This window comes from Delphinapterus leucas, chromosome 4, assembly GCF_059928025.1.
Source record: "Delphinapterus leucas isolate spDelLeu-1000000601 "Yukka" chromosome 4, BTC_Dleu_Yukka2, whole genome shotgun sequence".
Classification (NCBI taxonomy): Eukaryota; Metazoa; Chordata; class Mammalia; order Artiodactyla; family Monodontidae; genus Delphinapterus; species Delphinapterus leucas.
This window is the reverse complement of record NC_143132.1, coordinates 67,541,067-67,561,621: the sequence shown is the minus strand read 5'-3', so window position 1 is coordinate 67,561,621 and position 20,555 is coordinate 67,541,067. Positions and strand designations below refer to the sequence as shown.

Here is a 20,555-nt window from a genome sequence, read left to right as displayed (position 1 = left end):
CCAGACTCTTAAATTCCTAGCAAAGTGCCGTAAGAAAAAGAAACTATTTGCTCCTTGGCAAGGACTCAGAGAACTCACTGATGCACGCAGAGTTGAACTGAAGCAACAAGTGGATGACTATATCAGAAGACATCCAGTATGTAGGCTTTTGTGCCATGGTACCAGTGTTACATTATTGCAGTGGGTGATATTCACCAACAAATAAGTGTCTCAGCTGTATATGTACATTTATTTTTGGCATAAGGTAATGCAGTTGCTTTACCGTAGTCAATGGATTTGGCGTCTTCTTATAATTATGTGGACCATATAAGTAAAGTCAATAGTAAAGGAGACTTCACTTCAAATTAGTGGTTTTGCGTACTGCATCAGCAAGACTTCTTCACATCCTCACCAACATTTATTATTTTCACATCTTAATGAATGTGAAATGGTATTGTGATTTGGATTTGCATTCTCTAATAATTAGTGATTTTGAACATCTTTTCATATGTTTATTGGCTATTTGTATATCTTTTTTGGAGAAATTTCAGTTCAAGTCCTTTGCTCATTTTTTAATCAGGTCATTTGTTTTTGTGTTGTTGAGTTTTAGAAGTTCTCTGTATATTCTGGATATTAATCCCTTATCAGATGTATGATTTACAAACATTTTTTTCCATTCTGTGGGCTGCCTTTTTACTGTTGATAGTGTCCTTTGATACACAAAACTTTTTCATTTTGATGAAGTACAGTTTGTCTGGTTTTTTGTTGTCTGTGCCTTCAGTGTCATATTTAAGAAATCATTGCCAAATCTAATATCATGAAGCTTTTCCTCTGTCTTTTCTTCTAAGGGTTTTATAGTTTTAGTCCTTATGTTTAGGTCTTTGATCTCTATTTTTTTTTAATGCACTGTGTGTGATTGTGATGCATTCTCCTGTTAAAAAAAGAAGTGCTGCTTTAGCCATACTCTAGTACACCTGTTACTCTGTGGCTGAAAAGTAAGGTGCTAGCTGGAACAGGGCTGTATCCAAGATCCATGAACTGGAATATTTGAGAAAGCTGGGGTGTCAGAAGCTCTGTCAGCTTCAATGTTGAGATTATTTCATCCTTGTCCAAACTAATTAGGTAAGTTCCTTTTAAAGTAGCTGACTAGACAAAAGAATATGGTCCTTTGAATGATTTTGTCCCTTGTTCTGTGAAATTAGAAGCCGTTATAACATTATGGCTTAGATAAGTTTGGGAGTGGGGATAGGACTAGAAGTTAGGTAGTCTTACCAGGTGGGGCTAGAACAAAAGGATTGGTCTTGTTACTCCTCTTCCAGGCCAGTATCTTTACCAAACCATTTGTAATTTTCACTATGATTTCTCAATCTTATCTCTTCTCCCAGAATACCATACTATGTGAGGAAGTGAGGTATAGGAGCATACCAAAAAGAATCTGGCCCACCTGCATTTTCATTTAAAGCTGCTTTTAAGAGGCTATTTAATGCTTGCTCAAGAGTACAAGGTAGATATCAACCATAACATTCAATTGATGAGAGACAGCTAAGCATTCTAGAACCTCTACTAAGTGGTTAAGTGAAACATACTTTGATATATGTGTCCTTCATGTGACACTTTTTTTGTCCTTTGTTCCCAGGGCTCTGAGGTATCAGATGTGATCAGCAGGGAGCTCCATTCCCAAGCACAAGAACGACTGCAACACTACTTCATGGGCAGGGCTCTAGAAGAGAGAGCCCAACAGCACAGGGAGGCACTGATGGCTCGGATCAGCACCAACATCGAACAGTTGATGAGTATGTGCTCATTCCATTTTTGCTTCCTAAAAGGAACAGCCTATGTAAGATTTTGTGACATCTAGATCTTCAGAAGGAAAACACCATTTAGTGGTCTATTAACCCATCTCCTATCCTCAGAAATTTCTCCTTCTAGATCATATCACCACACAATGATTTCAAATGATGCAGACCCCATAACCTTCTTGACTGCTTCCCTCAGCCTTGTGATCATTGATATGTGTCAACTCAGAAAAGTTATTAATTATAAAGATGCTGAGCCCTACTAGCCAGATTCTGTTATATAGTATGAAAAGCTTTTTGAACATATTTTAAAAGTAGATGATGAGAGTGGTTATGGTGGCACTTTAATGAAGTGTTTTCACAAAAATTAATTCATCTGCTTCTCACAACCACTGGTGCATTTAATGAGAGATCCCATCCACGAAGCCAGTGTCTCAGATGGCCTCTGAAACACTTTTAGTATTTGTGGAGCAAAAAGGGCCAGGGTCCTCTCTTTAGTGCCATTACTTGCAAATTTTGTGTTTTTGAATGGATAGGTGGCTGGAACTGAGCCTCTCATCTGTAAGGATTCTGCTATTATATTAAAAGTTCCTGCTCTTTTAAATAAACCATCTAAAAAAATCTACCTCTTTCTTTTATTCTTTCCCTTTAAACACAGAAGCATGGGCTACAACTTGTGAATAGTCACATGCCATCTACAGCTGACAATAATAATAGACTCAGAGTTGGAACCTTGTTTTTGCCTGCTATTGCAGAGTTCCAACACTGTAGTTTCCAAGTTCCTGTTTGTTTGGTACAGAACTCTTCCACTCACCTTTTTATTTTCTGTTTACTACAGAAGCACCAAGTCTGAAGGAGGCAGAAGGAAAAGAACCTGAGCTCTTCCTAAGCAGATCCAGGCCTGTGGCAGCCAAGGCCAAGCAGGCCCATCTTACCACCCTGAAGCATATACAAGCACCCTGGTGGAAGAAGCTTGGGGAAGAGGCAAGAGATGAGATTGATGTCCCAAAGGATGAACTTAGTATAGAATTAGGAACTTTATTCATTGGTGGAACCAAACCCCCTTAAGGGAGTTACCTGGAGGAATGACAAATTATATTTCTAGAGATTATATGGGTTCTGCCTCTGACATGCTAGTAGACTAGCATTATCCTAACTCATGGTTTTCCAGAGGTTCCTCTCCAAACAAGACTTGAAGGCAGTAAGCAGAGTTATCTTCTACCTTGATTTCAGTTCTTTTTCTTTATCCATACTTCCATCCTTGGCCACACATAAAAATTGGTATGACTTTTATTATGGAACTAAACTCAGCATTGTATTCTATTGCATATATGAAATGTGATATTTCTATTTTTGTTTCTGCTGTTTTCCAACTAAAGGTGTTTTCTAAATATTTTCAACAACTGTTCTGAAAAACTTGTCAGGGTTACTTCAGCTTTTCACACTTATTGATTTTTCTATTAATATAGGAAATGTGCTCTTGGCATTTATTATGGTGAGGAAAAGAAGTGGTCATTTGAAAGACATTTGACTATTTTCGACCAAACAGTGTTTGAACTCAATTTGTATCTTGTTATTTCTAAGAGGAACTACATTAAAAAGTCCTCCTAGGATTCAGTGCAAGAAAAATTTCTCCTGATAAAATTGCATTCTTTGTATTAAACTAAGAGAACTATATAACACACTATTTGCATTTTGATTTGTCTCTTAGGAATCTCAGAGCTAAAACAATGCTTACTTTCTGTTACGATTCTCAATACCTACATGATTATTTGGTTCCAATCTAATAATTTCTGATTTTCCTGTTTATCTTTAACTGTGGTTTAATACCAGAAGCCACCTCTATGTTTGTGCTAATATGGAATTTAAGTTAAAATCAATTAAATCATTGACTCTATATCATAAGGAACCCGGAGTGTGCTTTTTCTATAAATGAGTAGGAAAACCAGTATTTCTGGATAAGAAGACCAAATACTATAATGTTGTTCATCCCACCAAAGTTAGTTTAGTAAAATTCTAGTCAAGATTCTAATGTAATTGTTATTCATAATTGAAAATGAATAAAATTCATTTGTAAGAATAAGGAGATGAGAGTTCTGATTTCACTTAGAATGTAAAAATCTCCATGAGAATGTTTCTTCCATCTTAACAAAAAAAATGCCAGGTAATCTATAAAAATCATTTTTCTTGAGCCTATCAGATAGTTGAGACCTCAAGATAACCAAGTAAATTGATGGGACTCAGTATCTGTGAAATAAACCATTTCATCTCTTTTTTTTTTTTTTTTTGACTGCATTGGGTCTTCGTTGCTCCACGTGGGCTTTCTCTAGTTGCGGCGAGCGGGGGGCTACTGTTAGTTGCGGTGCATGGGCTTCTTATTTCAGTGGCTTCTCTTGTTGCCGAGCATGGGCTCTAGGCATGCAGGCTTCAGTAGTTGTGGCATGCGGGCTCAGCAGTTGTGGCACACGGGCTTTGTTGCTCCACCGTATGTGGGATCTTCCAGTACCAGGGCTCGAACCCATGTCCCTTTCATTGGCAGGCGGATTGTTAACCACTGCACCACCAGGGAAGTCCCCCATTTCATCTTTAGTAGAGCACAAGAGTCAAAGGTGGCTGGATAGGAAGAAATCAACTAAAATGTTAACAAATTCTTAGGAGTCCTAGGTGGTGCAGTGGATAAGGCTGCACTTCCAGTGCAGGGGTCCTGGGTTCGATCCCTGGTCAGGGAACTTTATCCCACGTGCATGCCGCAACTAAGAGCTTGCATGCCACAACTAAGGAGCCCACGTGCTGCAACTAAGGAGCTGGCTAGCCAGAACTAAGGAGCCCGCCTGCCGCAACTGAGACCTGGTGCAACCAAATAAATAAATACATGTTTTAAAAGCAAAACAAAAAAAATTCTTAAAGGCCAAGTGTGGGTAGCATGTCAGTTTAGAATATCTAGGGACTTCCAAAGGAGAAGTTAGACCTTTACCAAACACAAACAAGAAAGTTTGGGAGCAGGGCAGGAGACCTGCAGAGATGCCTTTAGTGGCACAGGCAAACATGAAGTGATAGGCTGCTATTGGGTGACATGCCCAAAGACTCACCTGCTTTCCCAAACCCTTCTCTTAAAAGTCTTAAGCTGCTAGAGCAGGGGCAGCAAGCCCTCTTACCTCCAAGGCTCAGAGAAAATTCCATTGCGCTTAAGGAAGGAACAGAAACAAAACCTAGCTGTCTGTGTGGGGGCGGTGGGGGGGGCGGCGTGTGGGGTAGCGAACAGTCTAGCCCCAGATACAAGTAGAGATCCAGTGTTGCTGAGGGCAGGATAGAAATAAAAACCCTCTCTCCTGGGAGGGAGGCAGGAAATGATTTTGGGCCCAGAAATCCTACACCAATACAAAGCAGATGTCTGCTAATGCTAATGATTGCTACTGAACTTTAATGATTAAATATTGAAGACTTTATTCATCTTATAACAAAGTTTGTACCCTTTAACCAGCATCTCCCCATTTCCCCCACCTAGCCCCTGGGAACTACCATTCTACCTTATGTTTCTGAGTTTGACCTTTTTTTTTTTTTTTTTTTTTTTTAAGATTCCACATAACAAGTGATGTCATATAGTTTTTCTCTGTCTGGCTTATTTCACTTAGCACAATATCCTCCAGGCTCATCCTTGTCACAAATGCAGGATTTCCTTTCTTCTCATGACCAAATAGTATTATATATTTATATTTTCTGACATCTTCTGTGTCTATTCATCCATTAACACTTAGATTGTTTTCATATGTTGAAGATTGTGAATAATGCTGCAATGATGTCTCTGAGATACTGATTTCATTTCCTGCATTACCCTGAAGGGGGCTTGCTGGATTACATGGTAGTTCTATTTTTGGTGTTTTTTTTTTTTTTTTTTAGGAACCTCTATACTCTTCCATCATGGCTGTACCAATTTACACTCCAACCAACAGTGTACAAGGGTTTCCTTTTCTCCAATTCTTGCCAACACTTGTTATCTCTTGTTTTTTTTTTAATAAAAGACATCTTAACAGGTGTGAGGTGATATCTCATTGTGGTTTTGATTTGCATTTCCCTGATGATTAGTGATGCTGAGTACCTTTTCATGTACTTTTTGGCTGTGTGTGATATAATATTATCCACTGGAGTTAATGCAAACTCCAAAGTTGAGGTCATAGTCCCCAACAAAATTCCCTCATAAGTTTAGATATACCCAGACTGCCCACACTTCTGACCAACTTACCACAAATTTGGGGGTTCCCGCAAACCTATCAGGTTTGATAATTCTCTAGGATAAACCAGAGAACTCAGGTAACATTATACTTATGACTAGTTTTGCTGTAATGATACAAATAAGGTTTAGCCAAGTAAAGAACACTTAGGGCAAGGTCTTGGAGGATCCCAAACATGGAGCTTCCATGCCTTCTCCCCATGGAATCAGGATGCATCACCGTCTTGGCACACTGATGTGCTCACCAACCAGGAAGTTCAAATGACCCTTAATGTAAAGAGTTTTTACTGGAGTTTCATTACATAGGCATGATTAATTGTACCACTGGCCATGTGACAGAAAGCAATCTCCAGCCCCTGACACCTCTCCAGTGGTCAGAAGGTCAGGCTGATATCATGTGGCTCGAAGCCTCAAAACTCTAATCCCTTTGAGCCCACCACAAAGATTAAAGACACTTCTATCACTCAGGAAATTCCAAGGGTTTAGAAGCCCCATCCCAGGAACTCGAGGCAAAGAACAAATTCTTTACTGTACAACAACCCCACATTAACTGTCTGATATAAAGAGAGATGTACCCATATCTGGGCATAAGCAGTATCTACCTTAGTCTTTTCTGTTCTATACATGTATGACATTTAGTCAAAAATTGAGACACACTAAAAAGCTGGGAAAAAAAAAACTTTTGTCAAGAGATAAACCCAGATTCAGAGATGACTCAGATATTGGAACTCACAAAAAAATACCTTAATAACTGTGATTAATAAAAGACAAAATGTAAAAGTAAACAACGTACAAAAACAAATGGGGAATTTCACAGAGATGGAAGCTTTTAAAATAGATTAGTAGAAATGCTAGCAAAAGCACAATATCAGATGTTAAGTTTATTAGCAGTTCTTTGACAGGCTCATTAGCAGACTAGAATTGAATAAAGAATAGGTAACTTTGCCAATACATCAATAGAAATTTTCCAAACAGAAACACCAAGAGAAAAGAAAAAAATGAGGGGTGGGGAAGTAAGGAGAATAGAGCCTCCAAGAGCTAGGAGACAATATCAAACAATATGACATGCAAGTAATTGAAGTCCCAGAAGTAGAAGAAAGAGAAATTAGGTAGAAATAGATGAAGTAAAAATGGCCAAGGATTTTTGAAAAATTAATGAAACAGATTCAAGAATCCCAGAGAACCTCAAGCAGGATAAAAAACAATTATGTTACAAATGTAAAAACACACCTAAATACATCATAGTCACATTGCTTCAAATCAAAGATAAATAGAAAATCATGAGAGCAGAGAAAAAGGAAAATTTTATACCAAGGAACAAATAGGAGTTTCAATAGACTTCTCATCAGAAACTATACAAGCCTGAAGACAATGGAAATGACATCTTTAGAATGCTAATAGAAAAAACTATCAACCCAGAATTCCATATACAGCAATAATATCTTTCAAAAAATTAAGGCAAAATAAAGATTTTTTCCAGAAAAACAAAGCTGATCATAAAGGAAAAGCTAAGATTTTTTAAAAGAAGGAACAGGATACAAGATAGAAATTAGATCTACACAAAGAAAAGAAGTGAGGGAAATTGTAAAAATTAAGTAAATATAAAAGATTTTTTCTTATTTTTAATCAATTTAGAAGTTAATTTACTGTCAAAGATAGAGAATCTCAAAAGCAGCAAAAGAGAAGTGACTTGTCACATACAAGGGATCCTCAATAAAATATCAGATTTGTTATCAGAAACGTTGGAGGCCAGAAAGCAGTGGGCCAATATATTCAATGTGCTAAGAGAAAAAACCTGTCAAACAAGAATCCCAGGCTTCCCTGGTGGCACAGTGGTTGAGAGTCCGCCTGCCGATGCAGGGGACACGGGTTCGTGTCCCGGTCCAGGAAGATCCCACATGCCGCGGAGTGGCTGGGTACGTGAGCCATGGCTGCTGAGCCTGCGCGTCCGGAGCCTGTGCTTCAAGAGTGTGAGAGAAATTAAGACATTCACGGATTAACAAAAGCTGAGGAAGTTGATTATCACTACACCTGCCTGGCAAGAAATGTTTAAGAGTCCTGCAGGGTGCAATGAAAGGATATTAGACAGTCAAAGCTGGTATGAAGAAATAAATATCTCGATTAAGGAATCTGGGTGATGGCAGGCATCTGATTGAAGACAACAGCATCTGAGAAAATAGAAACCCTACCATTTGGATGATTCAGTGAACATACCATGGATTCATGGCTGTGGTTTTTCCATAGACTCTTAATCATTTCCTATTTAGGACTGTTGTGAAATAATTCATATAAGTAATGGGGATATGTAAAGTCTCAAAGGATGACAGAAAAGCTCTACATTTAAAATAAGATATGGGAAAAAAAGCATTTATAGGACTCACTCTCATAGGTCACATCTACATTTAAAATAAAAGCAACCATATGGAAATATTAGGCCAGTTTGTTTTTAAATGTCTATTTCTGACTTTGAATGTATTTACTTGAGTTTGTACATGTCTCAAAGAAATGAGGAAAATATGATGTTCTCAAAGGCCTACTTCTTTCTTTGCCAAAGTGTCGAGAACATTCATGGTAACAAAACTATATCTACATAGCCACTCTAACACACTCATATGAATTAAAGGGCTTAAAAGTTATACTTCCAAAAAAACATATTCCCTATTTCTTAATAAAATTTTAAACATTCTACTTTACTTCTTCAATGGGTTTTTTGAAGAGAGGCTCTACAGTTTCTTGGTCAGCAAATAGAGGAACTGAAGAGCTTGTGTTCTGTAGGCAAACGTTAACTGATAAATACCTAATGTCTGTAAGACTAAAAAATGTTTGGAGAGTTGTACATCTGCATGTTGTAGTTGGGTTAATGAGTTTCAAATTATATAACATAAGCAATATAATTTTTTAAAAATTAAAGTCAACCTTTTCCCTTAAGGAGTCTACAGTATAAAACAATGATTTTCAATGTGTGCTTATGGATCCCTGTAGGGGGTTGTCCTGAGACCCCTTCACTTACTGAAGAGTCAAAACTATTTTCATCATAATACTAAGATGTTATTTGCCTTTTACACTGTGTCAATATTTGCAATGATAGTACAAAAGCAATGGTGTTGAAACTGCTGGCACAAATCAAGGCAGAGGCACCCGACTGTTAGCAGTAACCATTGCATTCTTCATAGCCAGGCATTCACAGTATTGAAAACAAAAGATGACCTTCACTTAAGAATGTTCTTGATAAAGGAGTAAAAATTAATTTTATTAAACTTCAACTTTATATATTAATATGAACTCACATTTGAATACATACCAATATTACTTAGTTAAAAGGTATTATTAAAAATAAAATTACAAAAAAATAAAAAAATAAAATTACATAAACTGACAGTTCAATAAATCGTATTTGAAAGTATTGTATCTCCTGTATCCCTATATGGGAAATACCGTGTGTGTGTGTGTGTGTGTGTGTTTCTCAACATTTCTGCACATTCAGTGATGATATATTAGTAGTTTGAAGTCAGACATGGTGGGTGTGCCTATACCACAGAAATCAGTAAATGGTACATGTCTAAAATTTTACCCTTGAAGAAACATTTACCCCAGTTGTTAAACATTTACCAGCACATCACTGGATATAATCTACCTAAACAAAAGTTCAGTGGGATCTGTGATGGTTAATTTTATGTGTCAACTTGACTAGGCTAAGGGATGCCAAGACAGATGGTAAAACATTATTTCTGGGTGTGTCTGTGTTTCTGGAAGAGATTAGCATTTGAATCAATAGACTGAGTAAAGAAAATCTGCCCTCACCAATGTGGGCATGCATCATCCAATCTGTTGAGGGCCCAAATAGAACAAAAATGGTGAAAGAAGAGTGAATTCTTATTGTCTCTTTCTGAGCTAGGATGTCAGATATAGTAGCTTCTGGTTTTCAGGCCCTTCAGACTCTGGGACTTACACCAGCAGTCCCCCCGTTCTCAAGCCTTTGGCCTGAGACTGGGAGTTACACCACTGACTCCCCTAGTATTCAGGCCTTTGGACTGGGACTAAATTATACCACTGGCTTTCCTGGTTCTCCAGTTTGCAGAAGGCAGATTGTGGGACTTATCCGCCTTAACCAGTGAGCCAATTTCTATACTAAATCTCTTCTTATATATAACTATATATCTATAAAAAGATGTATTCGTTCTGTTTTTTCCAGAGAATGCTAATACAGAGTCATCATTAATTTAAGTATATTAGGTGGTCCTGAAACCCAAAAGTTTAAGAACTCCTGATCTAAGATAATCCTGCAGCATTAGTCTTTAACAGTTTGTTCCTTACCTAGTCTATCTGAGAATGTAAGGATATGCTATTCATAGACCCTTCATCAAATCATCCCACCTTGCCTCTTTTCAGGAACCTAACTATACTACTCCTACTCCTAATCCTACTCCTACTCTTTCTCCTACAACTGCTGCTGTTGCGTTTAACTGCAACTATTGCAATAAATAGCTGACATTTATTGTGTGATAAGTGCCTGACTCTACTAAGTATTTTATGATCATTATTTCATTTATTTCTTACAAGAACCCTACAAGATAGGAACATTTATAATTTTCATTCTATAGATGTGAAAACTGAAGCTGTGAGACATTGACTAACTTGCCCAAGTTTAAATCCAGGTCTATACAACTCTAAAATGAACTACTTATTCATTTCAATTAATCATCTATTCATTCACTCACTCTTATTGTACTTGAGATTTATGTAGGTATTTAATTCGTTGCGTGAAAATGGCCCATCTGCTTTATGGAACATCTCTTGAGGGCTGGGATGGTGCCCTATAATTTTTTTTAGTCCCTCAACTATTATTTATGCACTTTGAGGTGCTCAAATAATAACTGTTGAAGACTGAGTTCTCAGTGTTTGACAAAGTGTCTATTACATCAGAGATTTTAAACTCTAAGATACTATTCATTCAATGAATACCTATAAGCATCTATGATGTAAAAGATGCTGTGCTAGATGCAGAAGGCACATACAGTCTCTGCTAATGAAGCTTATGTTCCAATAGAAGAGATAAACATTAAACAAGTAAATGATTTAAACTGTGATGACTATTATTTTGCAGGAAATGATGTGTATATGAGAGTCATTAACTTAGTCTGGGAGATGACCAGAAGAAGCCCCTCAAAGAAATGAACTAAAGAATGAACTGAGTGAATTACAGAAAGTTAGATGAAATGAAATGGCAGAGGATTATGTCCCAGATGAAGGAACAAGATAAAACCCCAGAAAAACAACTAAATGAAGTGGAGATAGGCAACCGTCCAGAAAAAGAGTTCAGAATAATGATAGTGAAGATGATCCAGGGTCTCAGAAAAAGAATGGAGGCAAAGACTGAGAAGATGCAAGAAATGTTTAACAAAGATCTAGAAGAACTAAAGAACAAACAGAGATTAACAATACAATCACTGAAATGAAAAATACACGATAAGGAATCAACAGCAGAATAAATAAGGCAGAAGAATGGATAAGTGACCTGGAAGACAGAATAGTGGAAATCACTGCCGTGGAATAGAATAAAGAAAAAAGAATGAAAAGAAATGAAGACAGCCTAAGAGACCTCTGGGACAACATTAAATAAACCAACATTCACATTATAGGGGTCCCAGAAGGAGAAGAGAGAGAGAAAGGACTTGAGAAAATATTTGAAGAGATGATAGCTGAAAACTTCCCTAGCATGGGAAAGGAAACAGTCAACCAAGTTCAGGAAGGGCAGAGAGTCCCAGGCAGGATAAACCCAAGGAGGAACACACTGAGACACATAGTAAAAAAATTGACAAAAATTGAAGACAAAAAAATATTAAAAGCAACAAGGGAAATATGACAAATAACATACAAGGGAATCCCCATAAGATTATCAGCTGATTTCTCAGCAGAAACTCTGCAAGCCAGAAGGGAGTGGCAAGGAAATATTTAAAGTGATGAAACAGAAGAACCTACAACCAAGAATACTCTACCCAGCAAGTCTCTCATTCAGATTTGATGGAGAAATCAAAAGCTTTACAGACAAGCAAAAGCTAAGAGAATTCAGCACCACCAGACCAGCTTTGCAACAAATGCTAAAGGAACTCCTCTAGGTGGGAAAGAGACTAGCAACTAAAAAAACACCTTGTACATATATACACTGTTATAGCAAAACCTCATGGGAACAGTAAGCCCCAAAACTACAACAGATACACACATGAAAAAGACAAGGCAACCCAAACACAACACTACAGATGTTCATCAGACTACAAGAGAAGAGAACAAAAGAGGAAGGGAAGAAAAAAGACCTACAAAAACAAACACAAAACAATTAAGAAAATGGCCATAGGAATACATATATCGATAATTACCTTAAATGTAAATGGATTGAATGCACCAACCAAAAGACACAGACTGGCTGAGTGGATACAAAAGCAAGACCCGTGTATATGCTGTCTAACACAGACCCACCTCAGACCTAGGAACACATACAGGCTGAAAGTGAGGGGATGGAAGAAGGTATTCCACACAAATGGAAATCAAAAGAAAGCTGGAGTAGCAATACTCATATAAGACAAAATAGACTTTAAAATAAAGACTGTTATAAAAAACAAAGAAGGATGCTACATAATGATCAAGGGATCAATCCAAGAAGAAGACATAACAATTATAAATATATATGCACCCAACATAGGAGCACCTCAATACATAAGGCAGATACTAACAGCCTAAAGGGAGAAACTGACAGTAACACAATAATAGTGGGGCACTTTAAGAAGCCATTTTTATCAATGGAAAGATCATCAGACAGAAAATCAATAAGGAAACACAGGCCTTAGGTGACACATTAGACCAGATGGACTTAATTGATAGAACATTCCATCCCAAAGCAGCAGAATACATAATCTTCTTAAGTGCACATGGAACATTCTCCAGGATTGACCATATGCCGGGCCACAAGACAAACCTTAAATTTAAGAAAACTGAAATCATATCAAGCATTTCTTCTGATCACAACACTATGAGATTACAAATAAACTACAAGAAAAAAAAACTATAAAAAACACAAACACGTGGAGGCTAAACAATATACTACTAAACAACCAATGGATCACTGAAGAAATTAAAAAATACCTAGAGACAAATGAAAATGAAAGCACAATGATCCAAAACTTATGGGATGCAGCAAAAGCAGTTCTAAGAGGGATGTTTATAGCAATAAAATCTTACCTCAGGAAACAAGAAAAATCTCAAATAAACAACCTAAGCTTACACCTAAAGAAACTAGGGAAAGAAGAACAAACCCCAAAGTTAGTAGAAGGAAAGAAATCATAAAGATCAGAGCAGAAATAAATGAAATAGAGACAAAGAAAACAATAGCAAAGATCAATGAAACTAAAAGCTGGTTCTTTGAAAAGAAAAACAAAATTCATAAACATTTAGCCAGAATCATCAAGAAAAAAAGGGCAAGGACTCAAATCAATAAAATTAGAAATGAAAAAGGAGAAGTTACAACTGACACCACAGAAATACAAAGGATCATAAAAGACTACTACAAGCAACTATATGCCAATAAAATGACAACCTGGAAGAAATGGACAAATTCTTAGAAAGGTACAGTCTCCCAAGACTGAAGCTGGAAAAAATAGAAAATATGAACAGACTAATCTCAAGTACTGAAATTGAAACTGTGATTAAAATACCCCCAACAAACAAAAGTCCAGGACCTGATGGCTTCAGAGGCAAATTCTATCAAACATTTAGAGAAGAGCTAACACCTATCCTTCTCACACTCCTCCAAAATATAGCAGAGGGAGAAACACTCCCAAACTCATTCTATGAGGCCACCATCACCCTGAAACCAAAACCAGACAAAGATACCACAAAAAAAGAAAATTACAGGCCAATACCACTGATGAACACAGACACAAAAATTCTCAACAAAATACTAGCAAACAGAATCCAACAATACATTTAAAGAATCATACACTATGATAAAGTGGGATTTATCCCAGGGATCAAAGGATTTTTCAATATCCACAAATCAATCAGTGTGATACCCCACATCAACAAATTGAAGAATAAAAACCATATGATCATCTCAACAGATGCAGAAAAGCTTTTGACAAAATCCAGCACCGATTTATGATAAAAACTCTCCAGTAAGTGGACATAGAGGGGAATATACCTAAACATAATAAAGGACATATACAACAAACCTACAGCTAACATCATACTCAATGGTGAAAAGCTGAAAGCATTTCCTCTAAGATCAGGAAGAAGACAAGCATGTCCACTCTTGCCACTTTTTTTTTTTTTTTTGCGGTATGCAGGCCTCTCACTGTTGTGGCCTCTCCCATTGCGGAGCACAGGCTCCGGACACGCAGGCCCAGCGGCCATGGCTCACGGGCCCAGCTACTCCGCGGCATGTGGGATCTTCCCGGACCGGGGCACCAACCCGTGTCCCCTGCATCAGCAGGCGGACTCTCAACCACTGCGCCGCCAGGGAAGCCCAATTGCCACTTTTATTCAACATAGTTTTGGAAGTCCTAGCTATGGCAATCAGAGAAGAAAAATTAAAAAAAGGAATCCAAACTGGAAAAGGAGATGTTAAACTGTCACTGTTTGCAGATGACATGATACTATACATAGAAAATCCTAAAGATGCTACCAGAAAACTACTAGAGCTCATCAATGAATTTGGTAACATTGCAGGTTACAAAATTAATAAACAGAAATCTGTTGCATTTCTATACACTAACAATGAAAGATCAGAAAGAGAAATTCAAGAAACAATCCCATTTAGCATCGCATTGAAAAGAGTAAAATACGTAGGAATAAACCTACCTACAGAGACAAAAGACCTGTACTCTGAAAACTATAAGACACTGATGAAAGAAATCAAAGAAGACACAAACAGATGGAAAAATATACCACGTTCTTGGATTGGAAGAATCAATATTATCAAAATAAGTATACTACCCAAGGCAATCTACAGGTTCAATGCAATTCCTATCAAATTACCAATGGCATTTTTCACAGAAGTAGAACAAAAAATCATAAAATTTGTATGGAGACACAAAAGACCCTGAATAGCCAAAGCAACCTGGAGAGAGAAAAACAGAGCTGGAGGAACCAGACTCCCTGGCCTCAGACTATACTACAAAGCTATAGTCGTCAAAACAGTATGGTACTGGCACAAAAATAGAAACATAGATCAATGGAACAGGATAGAAAGCCCAGAAATAAACCCACACACCTATGGTCAATTAATCTATGACAATGGAGGCAAGACTACACAATGGTGGAAAGACAGTCTCTTAAACAAATGGAGCTGGGAAAACTGGACAGCTACACTAAAAAAATGAAATTAGATAATTTTTAACACTATGCACAAAAATAATCTCAAAATGGATTAAAGACCTAAATTTGAGACCAGACACTATAAAACTCCTAGAGGAAAACATAGGCAGAACACTCTCTGACATAAATCGCAGCAATATTTTTTTCAATTTGTCCCCCAGAATAATGGAAATAAAAACAAAAATAAACAAGTGGGACATAATTAAACTCAAAAGCTTTTGCACAGCAAAGGAAACCATAAACAAAATGACAAGACAACCCACAGAGTGGGAGAAAATACTTGCAAATGATGTGACTGCCAAGGGATTAGACTCCAAAATTTACAGAGAGTTCATGAGGCTTAATATCCTCAAAACAAACAACCCAATCAAAAAATGGGCAGAAGACCTAAATAGACATTTCTCCAAAGAAGACATACAGATTGCCAAGAGGCACATGAAAAGACGTTCAACATCACTAATTATTAGAGAAATGCAATAACTATGAGATAACACCTCACACCAGTCAAAATGGCTATCATCAAAAAATCCACAAACAGTAAATGCTGGAGAGGGTTTGGAGAGAAGGGACACCTCCTACACTGCTGGTGGGAATATAAATTGGTACAGCTGCTTTGGAGAACAGTATGGAGAACAGTTCATTAAAAAACTAAAAACAGAGCTACCATATGACCCTGCAATCCCACTCCTGGGCACATATCCAGAGAAAAACATGGTCCGAAAGGATACATGCACCCCAATGTTCATTGCAGCACTGTTTACAATAGCCAAGACATGGAAGCAACCTAAATGTCCACTGACAGAGGAATGGATAAAGAGGATGTGGTACATATATACAATGGAATATTACTCAGCCATTAAAAAGAATGAAATAATGCCATCTGCAGCAACATGGATGGAACTAGAGATTGTCATACTGTGTGAAGTAAGTCAGATAGAGAAAGAGAAATATCATATGATATCCCTTATATGTGGAACCTAAAAAGGTATGATACAAGTGAACTTATTTGGAAAATAGAAACAGACTCACTGACCTATAGAACAACTTACAGTTACTGAGGGGAAGGGTGGGGGGAAGGGATAGTTAGGGAGTTTGGGATCAACATGTACACACTGCTATATTTAAAATGGATAACCAACAAGGACCTACTGTATAGCACAGGGAACTCTGCTCAATGTTATGTGGCAGCCTGGATGGCAGGGGAGTTTGGGGGAGAATGTATACATGTATATGTATGGCTGAGTTGCTTCGCTGTGTACCTGAAACTATCACAATATTGTTAATTGGCTATACTCCAATATAAAATTAAAAAATTTTTAAATATAGGAAATAAAATATAAAGTGGATAGAATTTTATGATTAAAAAAAAAGAATGAATTGGGCAGCTCAAGGAGTAGAAGGGGAGTGTTCCATGAAGAGGGAATGAAAAAACAGTATATCTATTCAACCAATGTATTATGAAGAAGGCACTTGGTAACTATTTGTTGCGTGAAGATTTGGCTAGCACACATGGAAAAGCAGTCTTGCCTTCCCATTAAGAGACCCAAGCAATTTTAAGTGCTTTGAATTCTCATGTCATACACTCAAAAAAATATCTAATAGGCAGAGTAGAAAGATTAAAAAATAGATCAAGTTAAAGTAATAAATATGGAATGAATAAATTGGCTTCATAGGATGCCCATATGACATAGAGAAGACAAGAGAGTTGAGGGACTTTCTTGGTGATCCAGTGGTTAAGACACCATCCTTCCATTGCAGGGGGCCCGGGCTCAATTCCTGGTCAGGGAACTAGATCCCTCATGCCACAAGTAAAAGATCCTGAATGCTGCAACTAAAGATCTCGCACACCACAACGAAGATCCTGCGTGCTGCAACTAAGACCTGGCGTAGCCAAATAAATAAATAAATATTACAGAAAAAAGAGAAAGCGAGTTGAGGCAAGGTCCTAGATGGCTGTCGCTAGAATGTGCAACCCTCAGCACCACACAGGCATAAAGAAGTCATGTATCTTAATGGAAAAGAGTCTCCAAGGGAGCAGAGACTCAACACCTGTGTCCCTACAGGAGTCCTAAAAGGTGTCTTATTACTGGGTCTATATACTATGCAGACAAATCTTTCACTCATATTAATCAGCCTGTATTTCTTGTGCCTGTCAGCCTAATTAAAATGTGTGTAAGCCAAGGAAATTAGAAGGTTGGTAATCTTGAGGGCTGAGAGGAATGAAGCAGGAGAAAAAGGCTAGGGCTGCACTTCCTTCAGAGATCAGAAGAGAGACTGTTAACTGCTGGTTATACAAAACCTATTAATATCTTAGTTTTGACTCTAGGTTGAATACACCTTCCTAAACAGCATGTGCAGAACTCTAAAGTAATAAATGCAGAAAATCTCTTAATTGTTAAAGAAATCTTCTAATAAAGATCAAGGCGAGTTCATTGAGCAGGACACACCTAGGACAATTTAGAGATGTTTAGGAGGTCTACAGACTTTCTCACAGTATCTGCTCTACATGCAAATTTATTAGTTATACCAGCAGTAGTGGGGTAACTTTGTTAATCTTTTTGATATTCTAAACTAGGAATATTGATGAGGGTAGGCTTTAGTGATACAGTCCTTGAAAGTACCTATGAAGCATATCAGAGATGACAATTTGATATGTAACTTGAGTCCTAGTGACCTCTTTGTGCTAGTATATTAATCATTAAATATAGTTGTATCCTGAGGGACTTTTATAGTACTTGGGAGTTCTCCAAAAAAGGGGCCTACCACATCCCCTAAGATACATGATAAGAACATTCTTCAAATTGATGGGCTAGAGAAGTCTCCATCACAAAGCCTGCTTAAAAGGCCCGAGATTTATTCTTAGATCCCAGATAAAAAATAAGCCACATAAAGTGCCTGACACATGGTCTGTGCTTAGTAAGTATTTGTTGAATCAATGCTGAATAAGAGCTGTATGGTTACATCTCCTAGGAATTTTCTTCTCTTTGATTTCAGGTTCCTCATGCCCTTGGCTCTAGGTGCCTCAGGATGAGAAAGTCACCACTGCTCCCCATATGACTTCCTCATATATTGTAAATGCTCAGTAACAATTCATATAGAAAGAGTAACTGAGTTCTTGTGGCATAAATGTTGCTTCTCCTCTACAAACTACTGTGGCTTCATCCCCTATAGAGAATAATCCCACTTGTTTCAGCCATTCCCACCCTTTGCCCACCAGGGCTTCCAAGATTTTCTGCCTGGCTCCACATGTTCCATGAAGTATCCAGAGCCTGCTGATTCTGTGGGGGAAGACTCTTGAAGTTAGAAGAGGGCTCAATCAATTCTCCTGGAGCCTGGATTATTCCAGGCCTTTGAGTCAAACAGTTATAGCATCTCTAGCCCCTGAAGACACAGGGGGAGTTTTAACAGTGGTTTCTTCTTCAGCTGTCAGAGGAGCAGATCCTAGCAAGAGCTGGGAGACAACTCTTGCCATCTTCCAGGCAAGAATGCCTGGCCTCTTCAGCTCTCCTGTTCTCCCATGTGCCAGGGTTCCTGCTTAGCCCTGCCCACCTTTGGGCAAAACCGCTGCTGCTTCAGGATGTCCAGCAAGAGCTGAAAGACAGGTACCAGGGCCTTAATATCAAGATAAGAGCATAAATCAGCAAGTTTCTGTATCCCTCAGGCATCTCTGATGCCTCTGAGAAGCTGAATCAGGACATCTACTCATTCCACACTTATAGCCTTCTCAAGAAACAACCTGCCATCCTTGGTCCCCATCCCAAAGTTCATCCAGCAGGAGGCAAGGAGACACCTGCAGCTCCACAGACAGAAGAGACCCCAAATCCTAATCTCTTCCATCGTCAAAGATAGACTATCTACAGGGACCCATGGAGAGCAAAAACTGGAGCTGGGCTGGAAAAAAATACATCAAGGGCTGCTGTACATTTCAAGTTTTAAGGAGTGCAGGAAGCTGGAAGTCATCAGGCCTGGTCTCAGTTTTCCTAAAGTCAGCTCAGTCTCTCCATGGGTCTAGTGCTTAATCAGGAGTGCTGACATTCCCAGGAGGAAAGTCAGGAGAACAAAAGTCCCAATTCCTGTAGAGAGCTTCCTCTGGCATCTGTTTCTAGGAGTTAATTGGTATGAAGGATGACTACCAACTGCGACATGGAGACAAATGGCCTGAAATCTACCCCATGTCATATTGGCCTCCTTGGGACACCAGAACAAAGCCCAAACAATTCACACAGCGGCAGTCCCTCTGTCCTCAATGTAGGTGGGACACCAGTCCCGTCTACTGTGGCTGCATTCTGTAGGCAGGCCCTAGTCAGGAAATGGGCACCAAAGTATGCACAGGCATCTCTGCACTTCCAGAGGAGACACCCATGACTTACTACTTATGAGGGCTAGGGATTTCAGAACAGTCTTTTCTTAGGCTTTGAGTATTGGGTATTTGGTACACTCTGGATCCTTCTGGGATTTTTGCTGACCTAGGGGAATATAGATAAAGACCCAGACCTCTGTGGACAAGTACACACAGATACTTTCATACAAAATCCAGATCTCATAATTTAGACTTCTTTACCACTAGGGAATCCTGATTAGTGAGGATTTTATTTAATGACTGTATTTAAATATAACTCACAGAGACCAGCTACATGAAAGGTCTGCACATCATCAGGGAGCAATTTCAGCTGTTGATGCAGTCAGCTGGGTGCCTCAACCCTAAACAGCTGCAGTTGATATACAGCAACATTCCCTTGCTCACTGACCGCAAATAAAATCTCTTGGAGAGCCTGCAGAATAAGCCCTGCAAGCCCTGGCTCATGTTGGGCCCTGGAAGGGCTGCCCTTTACATTCCAAGTTTTAAGAAGTACAAGAGAATGAAGCAAAAGCCAGCATGCCTGGTCTCAGTTTTTCTAAAATTGCAGTCCCCTGCACCCACTATACTCCATCTCTGCTTGCATCTTTCCTAAGCATTTTGCCATCTACCATATTACAGTTGACCCTTGAACAACATGGGAATTAGGAGCACTGACCCTCTGTAGTCGTAAACCCCAGAATAAATTAGGGAGTTGGTTCTCCCTATACATGTTTCTTCCTTACAGGTGGTTCTGTTCACGGGTTCAACCAGGCCAGATAGTGTAGTATTTATTACTGAAAAAAAAATCAGTGTATAAGTGGACCCGTGCAATTCACACTTGTGTGGT

General features: G+C 38.4%; 1 protein-coding gene across 14 annotated transcripts in view; it reads left to right on the top strand.

The window, feature by feature from the left end:
* IQCB1 (IQ motif containing B1) overlaps window positions 1-3,457 on the top strand; it is a 45,644-nt gene extending 42,187 nt beyond the window's left edge. For 13 of the 14 annotated variants that reach the window (XM_089909966.1, XM_089909962.1, XM_089909964.1 and 10 more), the window contains 3 exons: window positions 5-136; window positions 1,616-1,772; window positions 2,614-3,457. In XM_089909966.1, the coding sequence (XP_089766092.1) occupies window positions 5-136; window positions 1,616-1,772; window positions 2,614-2,843 (519 nt within the window). In that variant the 3' untranslated portion in view covers window positions 2,844-3,457. The remainder of the gene's footprint in view (window positions 1-4; window positions 137-1,615; window positions 1,773-2,613) is intronic. The other variant, XM_089909971.1, reaches the window with a different exon arrangement.
* The last annotated feature ends 17,098 nt before the right edge of the window (window positions 3,458-20,555 follow it).